Source organism: Pelophylax lessonae (assembly GCF_965119305.1).
Source record: "Pelophylax lessonae genome assembly, chromosome: 5".
Classification (NCBI taxonomy): domain Eukaryota; kingdom Metazoa; phylum Chordata; class Amphibia; order Anura; family Ranidae; genus Pelophylax; species Pelophylax lessonae.
The window spans coordinates 545,777,685-545,791,115 of NC_138772.1; the positions used below are offsets into that span (position 1 = coordinate 545,777,685).

At 48.5% G+C, this 13,431-nt stretch overlaps 1 protein-coding gene across 14 annotated transcripts in view; it reads left to right on the forward strand.

Moving 5' to 3' along the window:
* SCRIB (scribble planar cell polarity protein) overlaps positions 1-13,431 on the forward strand; it is a 295,493-nt gene that overhangs the window by 278,610 nt on the left and 3,452 nt on the right. For 12 of the 14 annotated variants that reach the window (XM_082257570.1, XM_082257580.1, XM_082257581.1 and 9 more), the window contains one exon: positions 10-58. In XM_082257570.1, the coding sequence (XP_082113696.1) occupies positions 10-58 (49 nt within the window). Of the gene's footprint in view, positions 1-9; positions 59-8,560; positions 8,612-13,431 lie in introns of all 14 variants that reach the window. The other 2 variants (XM_082257583.1, XM_082257571.1) reach the window with 1 other exon arrangement.

Here is a 13,431-nt window from a genome sequence, read left to right on the forward strand (position 1 = left end):
TGTATCTAGTCCCCTGACCCAACGCCGGGCCTGAAGTACGAGGATGGACGAACATCAGGTGAGGGTAGTGGAATTCTTATAGGACCCAACGGTGATGAATAACGAAAGCAGTGTAGCTCTGCTGCCTTCCCTTAGGGCTCGTTTACATGTGAGGTTGAGGGGCGGTAAAACCCTAAGGTTAAACTATGCTTTTACTACCCCCCAACCGCTACCCTCTTAGCTACAGGGGAAGTGGCCAAGGGTGTATATATGCTGCGGCAGGAGTTGCACCCCTTGTTACTTTAAGCAGGTGCTACCTATTCAACTTTGTTTGCAGCTTGCTCGTATGGTGATCAAGAGGTTAAAGTAGGCAGTGAGGAGGCAATAAAATACCTCATCACTGCCTGTCAAATTCTCTCTGAAGAGTGATCCAGGCGCAGATTGTTTTTTTGGAGACCAAAGCTACTGTGTACAAACCCTTGCTGTTCGGACATTGACAGATTTGCCACTCATCCGTCTTTCCTTACTGTTCCACCTGTACATGACCACCCATAGATGCTTGCACGCATAAAACACTGGTCTTTGATTTCCTTTTGGCCATGTGTCATTGCGTTTTAGGGTGCAATTTGCATGTTTTTCCTCTTTCTAGTTTCTGGAGCAGTATCTGGGCTTTTGCTCACACTTGCACGTTTTAAAACCTGCATAAAATGCTGTATATCTATTTTACATTTACTAGTCATCCAGATGGGAGGCACGCCGACGAATAAAGACTCCACCATAAGTGCCTTTACCGCCAGAGGCATTGATACAGAATCCTCGGTGCTCTCTAGGTAGAGGCACAACTTATCCCACATGTGCGAGTTCCCGTACCACTGAACATTCCCATATAGCAATGGTTCTCAACCTTCCTAATGCCACGACCCGTTACTACAGTTCCTCATGTTGTGGTGACCCCTCACCATAAAATTATTTTCATTGCTACTTCATAACTGTAATTTTGCTACTGTTATGAATCGTAATGTAAATATCTGATATGCAGGATGTATTTTCATTGTTAAAAATTAATGCAGGGGCTGCGGTCATGGTGCAGGAGATGCAGGGGCCGCGGGCATGGTGCAGGAGATGCAGGGGCCGCGGGCATGGAGCAGGAGATGCAGGGGCCGCGGGCATGGTGCAGGAGATGCAGGGGCCGCGGGCATGGTGCAGGAGATGCAGGGGCCGCGGGCATGGTGCAGGAGATGCAGGGGCCGCGGGCATGGTGCAGGAGATGCAGGGGCCGCGGGCATGGTGCAGGAGATGCAGGGGCCGCGGGCATGGTGCAGGAGATGCAGGGGCCGCGGGCATGGTGCAGGAGATGCAGGGGCCGCGGGCATGGTGCAGGAGATGCAGGGGCCGCGGGCATGGTGCAGGAGATGCAGGGGCCGCGGGCATGGTGCAGGAGATGCAGGGGCCGCGGGCATGGTGCAGGAGATGCAGGGGCCGCGGGCATGGTGCAGGAGATGCAGGGGCCGCGGGCATGGTGCAGGAGATGCAGGGGCCGCGGGCATGGTGCAGGAGATGCATGGGCCGCGGGCATGGTGCAGGAGATGCAGGGGCCGCGGGCATGGTGCAGGAGATGCAGGGGCTGCGGGCATGGTGCAGGAGATGCAGGGGCCGCGGGCATGGTGCAGGAGATGCAGGGGCCGCGGGCATGGTGCAGGAGATGTAAGGGCCACGGGCATGGTGCAGGAGATGTAAGGGCCGCGGGCATGCTGCAGGAGATGCAGGGGGAGCGGGCATGGTGCAGGAGATGCAGGGGGAGCGGGCATGGTGCAGGAGATGCAGGGGGAGCGGGCATGGTGCTGGAGATGCAGGGGGCCGCGGGCATGGTGCTGGAGATGCAGGGGGCCGCGGGCATGGTGCTGGAGATGCAGGGGGCCGCGGGCATGGGGCTGGAGATGCAGGGGGCCGCGGGCATGGGGCTGGAGATGCAGGGGGCGGCGGGCATGGGGCTGGAGATGCAGGGGGCGGCGGGCATGGGGCTGGAGATGCAGGGGCCGCGGGCATTGTGCAGGAGATGCAGGGGCCGCGGGCATGGTGCAGGAGATGCAGGGGCCGCGGGCATGGTGCAGGAGATGTAAGGGCCGCGGGCATGGTGCAGGAGATGTAAGGGCCGCGGGCATGGTGCAGGAGATGCAGGGGCCGCGGGCATGGTGCAGGAGATGCAGGGGGAGCGGGCATGGTGCAGGAGATGCAGGGGGAGCGGGCATGGTGCAGGAGATGCAGGGGGAGCGGGCATGGTGCTGGAGATGCAGGGGGCCGCGGGCATGGTGCTGGAGATGCAGGGGGCCGCGGGCATGGGGCTGGAGATGCAGGGGGCCGCGGGCATGGGGCTGGAGATGCAGGGGGCGGCGGGCATGGGGCTGGAGATGCAGGGGGCCGCGGGCATGGGGCTGGAGATGCAGGGGGCGGCGGGCATGGGGCTGGAGATGCAGGGGGCGGCGGGCATGGGGCTGGAGATGCAGGGGGCGGCGGGCATGGGGCTGGAGATGCAGGGGGCGGCGGGCATGGGGCTGGAGATGCAGGGGGCCGCGGGCATGGTGCTGGAGATGCAGGGGGCCGCGGGCATGGGGCTGGAGATGCAGGGGGCCGCGGGCATGGTGCAGGAGATTCTACTGGAGAATCTCCTGTACCATGCCCGCAGCACTGCATCTTCTGAGGAGATGCAAGGGCTGCAGAGAGGTCTCACCGTTTGGTGAGGCGCCTTGCATTTAAAAATGACGTCGCCTGCCGCCAACACGTCACCGCGCATTCACTATATGCCCGAGAATAGCCAAGCGTGAACGGGCTTTCCCGAGCGGCGGCGCAAGTGCATTGTACTTGGGCTGGCCGCAGCCATTTTTTTTTTTTTTTTTCCAGGTGCCGCGGTGCGTTCCCTGTCTGAGACCATTGGAAATATGTGTTTTCCGATCGTCTTAGGTGACCCCTGTGAAATGGTCCTTCGAACCTCAAAGGTTGAGAACCGCTGCCATATTGGAAGAAAAAAAAAGCAATCACACACCCAGTACTGCTTTTGTAAATGAGTTTGTGGATAGAAACGTTTGTTGGCATTGTTGAGGCTAAAACTGGGGCAGAAAAAAATCGATATAACTACATTCCTCAGTAGCCGCAAAGGTTATTAATCCACTTTGCCTTCAACAGATGCCTTTGTGAATCTAGATGCTGCCTTGTAAAAGTAGAAGACCTCATCGCTGTGCTGTACTTAGCCTGTGTAGCAAGCAGAGCTGTGGGAGGGGCCCAGTGTGCTCCACCCACTACAGGCTGCCTGCATAAAACTACAGGATAGGCAGGGACAAGACCAGTCACCCTGCACAAGAAAGAGAGCAGAAATGAGTGGTCTTTTTTACAGGAAGTCACACTAGAAATACTACACAGATCTGGAAGAAATACACAAAGCACACCGAGATTAATGGAAGAATACACATGATTAATGGATTTTTACATATTACCTTATCCTAGAGTTTAGCTTTACCAGAGTGAGGAAGGGTTCTACCTCTGTTCTACTTTTTGTGTTTTACCATTAGAACAGTTTTCATTAACTTTCCTGTCTGGGTGTCCACACAGAATTAGGCAGTGAAATCTCCCCAGTATGGGGCACAGACAAGAAAACCTAACTGATGCTCTCTGGGGGCCCTCCAGCTGTTGCGGAACTACAAGTCCCATGAAGCATTGCAAGGCTGACAGTTACAAGCATGACTCCCACAGGCAGAGGCATGGTGGGACTTGTAGTTCTGCAACAGCTGGAGGGCTGCCAGTTTGACACCCCCGGGGCCCTTCCCTATTCCATCAAAATTTCAAGTTTTGGGTTCAAGCTGCATTGAAGGAGGTATATTGGCCAGAGCTGACCTGACTCTGGGAACTCACTGTGTAATCGGGTTTTCAAAGGGCCACAGAGCGGAGTTACTTTATATCCCTGCAGGGCCCAAAAGATGTGCAAAGGAAAATCCTCCCTCTTACTGGCTTCAAGTTTTAGCGAAAGGGAATGCACCTTGAAACAAAAACAATGAAAAATATGCACCTACTTTTTTTTTAAAAAGAGGTTACTTTTTTTTTTTTTTTTTACTACTGTGACCTTAAGTCAGCTAATAGCGAGATACTGCCCACTATCAACTGATGGAGCAGAGCCTGGAGAAAAAGTCGGCACTCAGGATAACATCCATTAGTGGTCTTCCTTTATTGAAATAACATGAATAACTACTGCAAAACAGCCAATGTGTTTTGGCCATCGGGCCATGATTAAGGCCTGACGGCTAAAACGCTTTGGCTGTTTTGCAGCTGCTGTTCACGTTATTTCAGTAAAAGAAGACCGCTAGTTGAAGGCAGAAAGTGCATTCTATGCAATAAGATAAAAAAAAAAAAACCTGTGTGTGGCAGCCCCCCCATCCACACCCCTCCCCTAATACTTACCTGAGCCCATCTTTATCCAGCAATGTTGCAGGAGTTTCTCCGCTGTCTGGGACTCCCCTCCTCATTGGCTGAGACAGCAGCGCAGTGCGATTGGCTCCTGCTGCTGTCAGTCAGCCAGTCGGGAGAGGTGGGTGGGGCCAGGTCGTGGCTCTGTGTCTGAATGGACACTGGGAGCTGTGACTCGGCTCAGGTGCCCCCATAGCAAGCTGCTTGCTGTGGGGGCACTCAACAGGAGGGAGGGAGCACAGCAGAGGGACCCGAGAAGAGGAGGATCTGGGCCACTCTGCAACTGCACAGAGCAGATGTGTATAACATGTTTGTTAAGAAACAAAGAGACTTTACAATTACTTTAATCTTATCCCAAGTGCTGACTTTTTCTCCAGTGATTCTTGCTATACAGAGACATCAGCAGCATAACAGTCTGAGCACAGGGTGAAGCTGAGAATTAAGAAGGTGGAAGCGCCAATACACCTATTTCCATCTGGACGGATCCTGACAACATTGTTGGGATCCTCCTCGACTTTTTGATTGACATCTGATTCTTCCTCTCAGCACGCGGCTGAGAGCCAGAGCCAGCTGCGCCTGCCACCTTACACAGCCCAGCACTCCAGTGAGCGCTGGTGGAGCAGAGGGGATAGCAGTGACTGACTGTTGCAGACCTAGAACTGAGAGTTTAGCAGTCATGTGATCTCAGTCTTAAAGCGGAGTTCCACCCTGGATTTTTTTTTTTTTTTTTTAATACCCCCGGGACAGTCAGGGCTAGTGCATTCCACAATGGCTAGCCTCTGATCTGTCCCGGGTTGCACTTACCTGCAAGACGAAATACTTACCTTGCAAACGTCTTGTCCAGCGCTGCCATCTCAGATGTGGGCAGCTTGAAGCCAGTGCGTCCTCTTCTGCGTCTTCTTCCGCCTTCTTTGGTCCCACGATGCTCTGCGCCGGCCCCGACGTCACTTCCGGGTCGCGCGCGTCACCCCTCCACAGCTTCTGGGCATGCCCAGAAGCTGTTTAGAAGGGGATGACGCGCGCGACCCGGAACTGACGTCGGGGCCGGTGCAGGCGCAATGATTCCTGGGAGCTATGACGTCCAGCTCCCAGGAATCATTGCAGAGCCAGGAAGTGACGACGGGCCGCGGCCGAGGAAGGAGGAAGAAGGAAGTAAGGTAAGTATATTTTCTTCGCTACGAGGTAAGTAAAAAAAAAAAAAATATGCGATTATCCATTTCTTTTTCAGGTGACCCGGAGCAAGAAGTTGGAGGTAAGTATAAAAATAGGGTGGAACTCCACTTTAAGCCGTCTGAAGATGAATCGAAATTCCTGCTGAACTGAACAAATTTTGATCCATTTATGGTCAGGCTTGTTGTACTGAAGTCAATTTATCAATCAACTTCAGTACAACCAGCCTATCGTGTTTTTTTTTTTTTGTATGATCATTGTTCGCTGGCTATAGCCGGCAGCAGTGATCATTGTATTTTGACGGTGGGGAAACCTCCCACTGTCAGCAGTAGAGATTCCTCCATCAATACTGACTGTGTTGAAGGGGAAATCAAGCAATTAGAAAATTGCAGAATGTGTGACAAACCTTCGAACCAACGTTGGACAGCTGCAGCATAGAGGCAAGTATGGATGTTTTTTTTTTAACTCCCACTTTTCCTTCAAGCCTGGGTTCACACTTGTGCGGTGTGGGACATAGCATGTGATTCACACAAGAATCGCACCTCATTCCTGTGCAAATCAAATACGATGTCTGTGTGGATTTGAGCCATTCATTTTGTATGATTCAAATCGCAAAATTTTTTGCCTCACCTGAATCGGATTGCATGGGTGTTCACACCTATGTGATCCGATTCTGGAAATCACACATGCCTTTTGTGAGCTGTTTCGAGGTGCCAATAATTGAAAATTGACACCCGTAGCAGGTCATATGAACACCATGCAATTTCAATGCAGTGTGGGAAACGCACAGGATTCGCTGCGTTTCTCGTATCACTTTAGTGTGAATTCTATACATAAAGGTAAAGAACCTAAAGGATGCTCCTCCACAGCCCACCCCTAATACTTACCCGAGTCCGTTCCTGACCCAGCGATGTGCACGAGAGCCGAGGCTCTCCCGGGACGCTCTCTTCTGATTGGCTGAGCCAATTGTTTCCTCTGCTGTCAATCACAGCCACTGAGGAGGGAGCGGGGGGGGGGGGTGTATGGGACTGAGCTGTACTCTGTGTGTCCCAAAGACAGAGACAGCTCGGGAGCGAGCAAGACCAGAGCAAACAGCAGGGAGAGGGGCCAGATGGTGCCAGTGGGGGACCCGAGAAGGGGAGGATCAGGGCAGCTCTTTGCAAAACCATTACACAGAGCAGGCAAGTATAACATGTTTAAACTTTACACTTTAAATACTTTGTAGCAGCATGTTTATAATGGGACCTATCAGAAGGGATGTTATCTGCCACAGTGTGATATTACAGGTATTTATACAGTGATGACCGTTTATGCAGCGCTTTACAATACTGTACATTCACATCAGTCTCTGCCCCCCAAGGAGCTTACAATCTAATAGCCTCCATATCCTACACACATACTAGGGCCAATTTAGTTAGCAGCTAATTATCCTACCAACATGTCTCAGCAATGTGGGAGGAAACTGGAGTACCCAGAGGAAAGCACAGGGGAGACACACAAACTCCATGCAGATAGAATCCTGGCTGGGATTCAAGCTAGGGATCCCAAGACACAAGTGCTAATCACTTCTCCAGTGGTAGCCATAGAAGCTGGGTGGAATCCTTGACTGTGACCAACAACAGCCACACTGAAAGGGCCCTTAGGCGATCCTGACTCTGATGAGAACCCAAGTAAATGTCTCCTGCACTCTAATGTTGCGTAAAAATAGGAAAATGATGACTATTTTGTTGGCATCTATAGTCTTGCTGCCCTCTCAAGACGATAGGTATCCACATGAACTGAAAGCATAGAAAACGGGAGAAGGGCGCACCGACCTAGTGCAATATCATAAAACATTGATTTCAAGGGAGAACCCTCTTCAAATGGGTCTAAAAAGTTATTTGCAACCATGGCTCTGATGAAGAAGGTTCTCCCTTGAAACGCGTTAGCCCCATCAATATGGACGCCTTCAAGTAATCCTGTCGCAATTAAGCATCGAGGTCCTGCGGTCTCTGGATAGCCGAAGGAATCCTTTTGGTTTTATGCTTATATTTAGCATACTCTTGTAAGTATAATGTATGACATGGTTTTAATGATTTTCCAATAAATGTTTTATGATATTGCACTAGGTCGGTGCGCCTTTCTCTTGTTTTCTATACTGATGAGAACCCGCCAGCAGCAAGCATTATCTCTATGCAGGAAGGTGAAGTTAAAGTGGAACATCCCTCAAAAAGTGAAGTCCCACTAGTTCCCTCCCTCCCCCAACTTATAACCGAATTATGGTGGGTTTTTTTTGGGAGGGGGGCGCAAGTCCGGATTTCTATCGATACCTGTTCCCATTTCCGCAATCCTCTTCTAGGTGAGAGTAGCATCCCTTGCCTTGCCTCTCCCCCCGCAGTCCCCTGGGACACATCTGATGTCTCAGGAGGCTGCAGGACCATTCACAAAGCCCCATGCTAGCTCACGCATGCGAAATAGGAAGCCTGCTGTGGTTCCTCAGAAAGAAACAGCTGGCTCCGGTATACAAGATGGTGGTGCTGGGCACCCGCAGTGGTAAAGAACTGGCTGCAGGAGGCAGCGTTGGACCCCAGGCACTGGTAAGTACCTGATTTATAAACGTTCGCATCTACGGTAAGTTCTTAACCTTCCTGCTTGTGTCACCTTTGCTGGCAACACATTCTGCAGCACTTTCATCAGTGACATGCATTGTGCACAGTTTACTGGGCCTGTCCCTGGTGAGTTCTCTACAGTGACCGGATCACTAGTGTGGTCAGTCCTCAGGTACATATATATATATACACACCGTACTCTGCTGTCACAGGGAGGCGATAGAACGTTTTTTATGCACATAGTTCAGGTTCTCCTTACACTGGAATTCATCTGATTTTATGGATTATTCTGTAAGTATGGCTCCTGGAGGGTCAGCAGATCTCCTCATCCTTCTCTCTGTTTTCCTAATAATCTCTCTACTCTGCTCTAGACTGATCCCCTCCCGCCGTCCTCTCTCCATCCTGGCAGCGCTGCATCCTGGGTAGGAGTACTGCGGTACAGCTCTTTGCTGTGTTCAGGCATGGTGTGACCCTAACAGCTTTATAAACACACAAACTAACAGCTGCCTGTGATGTTGGAGGGGTGAAAGTGGGAGGAGTTTGCCCATCGCAATCCAAATAGAGCTTAGCAATTGGTTCTGAGCCACATAATCTGCCCAGACATGGCTTGAGGCTGTGTTCACACCTGAGCGATCACAGGCTTTGATGTGATTCGCACCGGATTGCTGTGCAGATAACATGCGATGTCTGTGAGATGCGAATTCAGCCATACAAGCTGCATGGCTGAAATTGCCTTGCATTCGCATCAAAATGGTGCAGGACCCCTTTTTTTTTTTTTTTTTTTTTTGCTCCGCACTGGAATCGGATCGCATGGGTGTGCACACATATGCAATCCGATTCCTGCACCATTTGACAGTTGGCACTGCAATCTGCAAACCAATCTGGGGGTGTCGCTCACTTTACATTGACACCCCCAGGGGTTCACAGATGTCAGTGTGAACCAGTGTGCGATTCAGGTGCGATGCAGGAACTTTTTCCCGCATCGCACCAGTGTGAACCGGCACTGACACTCCAATTGCTAGAAGAACCAAGTGGTCAAGATGACAAGTTTCCTGAAAAGTGTAATTGGCCTGCATGCTGGGCAGTGCTTCCACTTATCACCAACTCCGTATTGGAGGGGGGGGGGGGGGTCTGCTTATCAAAGTTTGAAATCAGTATTTTGTCATTTTTCCTAAAGTTTTCATTTCTGGCAGATTTTAAATTTTTTAAATAAAAATAATGCAGTTTTTGCTTTGGTCTCGAAGTTAATTTGTACAGTATATAAGTGGTCACCCTAAAACTGACCGTACACTTTGTGTCCTGACTACTCCTATCTAAACCCAAGAACAAAAATATAATATATTGCAGCCTACCAAACCTTATCGGTAATGGCATTTGTCTTCTTTATTTTCCTATACTTTTTTCTTCTCTCTTCTTTTCCTTCTCTTTTCTTTTACTTTTCCTTTTCTCTTTTCTTTTACTTTTCCTTTTCTCTTTTCTTTTACTTTTCCTTTTCTCTTTTCTTTTACTTTTCCTTTTCTCTTTTCTTTTACTTTTTTCTTTGCTTTTCTTTTACTTTTTTCTTTGCTTTTCTTTTTCTTTTTATTTTTTCTTTGCTTTTCTTTTTCTTTTTATTTTTTCTTTGCTTTTCTTTTTCTTTTTATTTTTTCTTTGCTTTTCTTTTTCTTTTTATTTTTTCTTTGCTTTTTCTATTTTCTTTTTTTTTCTTTTACATTTCCTTTTCTTTTACTTTTTTCTTTGCTTTTCTTTTTCTTTTTTCTTTGCTTTTCTTTTTCTTTTTCTTTTTTCTTTGCTTTTTCTATTTTCTTTTTTTTCTTTTACATTTCCTTTTCTTTTTTCTTTTACTTTTCCTTTTCTTTTTTCTTTTACTTTTCCTTTTCTTTTTTCTTTTACTTTTCCTTTTCTTTTTTCTTTTACTTTTCCTTTTCTTTTTTCTTTTACTTTTCCTTTTCTTTTTTCTTTTACTTTTCCTTTTCTTTTTTCTTTTACTTTTCCTTTTCTTTTTTCTTTTACTTTTCCTTTTCTTTTTTCTTTTACTTTTCCTTTTCTTTTTTCTTTTACTTTTCCTTTTCTTTTTTCTTTTACTTTTCCTTTTCTTTTTTCTTTTACTTTTCCTTTTCTTTTTTCTTTTACTTTTCCTTTTCTTTTTTCTTTTACTTTTTGCTTTTTCTTTGCTTTTCTTTTACATTTCCTTTTGTTTTTTTATTTTCCTTTTTCTTTGCTTTATTTTCCGTTTTCTTTCTCTGGCCTTTTCCCTCTTTTTTTATTTCTTATTTAACGGCAAGCATCAGATAACAATGATATAATATATTGACTCCATACAGTTGTAAAATGTGCATTCTAGGTCAGTACAAGGCAGTAAACAATAGTATCTGACAATTACATAGAAGAGGTATCCGTGTGCAAATAAAAACTGCATCAATCAAAAAAAAGACCCAATCTTCTGGTGTATCTTGCACCAAGCAAAATAAAACCAAGTAAGCTGGCACATCCAGTTTGGGAAAGGCCTCTAGGTATCCAATAGTGATCGCTGAGTAAAATTCAGTGCGGAAAAAGTGTCTTACATCGAGAAAATAAAAGTATGCAGAAGCCATGTGTATCCACCTCAGCCTGGATCTGTGCGCACCTAAAAAAAAATAGAATTATACAGGCAAAGAAATGAATAAGAGAAAAAAAAGGGAGCAAGAAGGAGAGAAAGGAAAAAGGGGCACGGCAGACGGGGACCGCACCTTCCCCCCCCCCCGACCTCATTAGGCCACACCCCCCCCCCCAGGACCACAGAAGGCCGCGCACCATACCCCCCCCCCCCCCCCAGGACCACAGAAGGCCGCACACCATACCCCATTCATTCACGATTGTCACACAACTGGGTGGGCTCAGGGTGCAGTGCTCTGATCCCCGAGCCAACCCTTTTTTTTATCCTATTAGAGCCTCTGGCTTTAATCTCATGGTTAAAAAAAATTTAAAAAAGCACCATTGAACTCCATGCATCCGGCGCCCCTGCATGTAGATGAGGGGGCTGGACGCATGGATAGGGGGGGGCCGGCACCCCTGCATGTAGATGAGGGGGCTGGACGCATGGATAGGGGGGGGCCGGCACCCCTGCATGTAGATGAGGGGGCTGGACGCATGGATAGGGGGGGGCCGGCACCCCTGCATGTAGATGAGGGGGCTGGACGCATGTATAGGGGGGGGCCGGCACCCCTGCATGTAGATGAGGGGGCTGGACGCATGGATAGGGGGGGGGCGGCACCCCTGCATGTAGATGAGGGGGCTGGACGCAAGGATAGGGGGGGCGGCACCCCAGCGCCCCCAATGCACCAGCCACCACTGGAAAAGAGGGAGAGGTCACCACTGGTAGAGCAAGTCAGTACTATTTCACTGCGAGTCTTTTCCCTCATTTTTACCTGTGGCCCCGCCTATAGCAAATCTTGCCTTAGAACAGGACTACAGAACACCTCCTTGTCTCCTTCTCTTTATTACATAGCAGGTCATTGCTTTAGAGCTCACAGAAGATAAAGCAGAACTTCACTGTATCTGAGCACCACAAACTGAAGACACTAACTTATTTTTAATATTCAAAGCAAACTCCCCCATCCAACCTTTGGGGGGGATTTACTAAAACTGGAGCATTCAAAATCTGGTGCAGCTGCATGTGAATCAGCTTCCTGAATTTTATTGTTGAAGCTTAATTGAACAAGCTGAAGTTAGAAGCAGATTGGCTGCCATGCACAGCCAAACAAGATTGAGTGCTCCACTGTTAGTAAATTTCCCCCCATGTCTCCATGCTTTATTTTTGTTTAGATCACTTTGAAAAACACCCCCCCCCCCCCCCCTAGAAATTTCTAGCCATCTTGAGTAAGGGCAGATGATTCATGTAGCATTTACTTCTTGGAATCCATCTGCCCTTAGCTCAGGCATGCAAACAGAAGGAAGTGCTAAGCTAAGAGAGCCCCTCCTGGAATGTATGACATCATTTTGGCCTAGGTTCGAAACCAGGAAGTAACTGAAGAAATGTAAAAAAAAAAAAAAAAATGTTTAATACAATAATATAATCTACCTTACTAATGCCAGCAGCATAAGGAATAAAAATATTCAATATTGATTGAGAGTTTGGTTTCCCTTTAAGAATGTTCGTAACATTGTTTAAAATTTCAGTTCAGTGTAGAAGATGTCATAGAGACACTACATCTCTGGCAGGATACATAGATATTTATATATACACTTAAAGAGGAAGTAAACCCTCCTCTGCAACTTGTACCTTTGGTGATCCTATGATAAGGATTAACTATAGGTACTGTAAATATCTCCTAAACCTGCACCGTTTAGGAGATATTTACCTTACATGCAGCCAGTGACGTCACTGGCGCATGCGCTCTGAAGGAACGGCCGCTCGTGCCGTTCCTTCAGAGCCCAGTGCCGTAAAAGTCAGCTCCTCGCTCGCATGCAACCTCGAAGAAGAGCGGCCGAACATGTCCCCCGTGAGGGAGGTGAGTGAGTGGCACTGCGGAGCTTCAGTCTTAGGTAAGTATTTCATAATGAGCTAGTATGCGATGCATACTAGCTCATTATGTGTTTTTTTTTTCAGGTGTTTATTTAAAAAAAAAAAAAAGAAAAATTCAGAGGTTTACAACCTCTTTAAAGCGGAGTTCCACCCAAAAGTGGAACTTCCGCTTTAGGGAGTCCTGACCCCCGGACATGCCACATTTGGCATGTCATTTTTTTTGGGGGGGGGGGGGGGGAGCGGGTACCTAGTTTTGACAGGTACCCGCTCCCACTTCCGCTCGGAGCGCCGCGGCGCCCTGAGCGGAAGTTCTCCTCTCCCCCTCCCTCCCTGCAATCTTCTGGGACATGTCAAAGGTCCCAGAAGATTGCCGGCCAATCACGGCGTGCAGCGCAACTCGCGCATGCGCAGTGGGTACCTGGCTGTGAAGCCGCAAACTATCACAGCCGGGTGCCCACAGCAGTGATGCCGGCGCCGAGGGAGAGGATCGAGGCTTCGGGCGGCCACATCGCTGGACCGTTGGACAGGTGAATGAATGGCTGGAACTCCGCTTTAAAGAATAAGGACTCCAGTGGCAACCTGTGAAGCTCTGGTGAACTCCATGCCCAAGAGGGTTAAGGCAGTGCAGGAAAATAATGGTGGCCACACAAAATATTGACACTTTGGGCCCAATTTGGACATTGTCACTTAGGGGTGTACTCACTTTTGTTGCCAGCGGTTTAGACATTAATGGCTGTG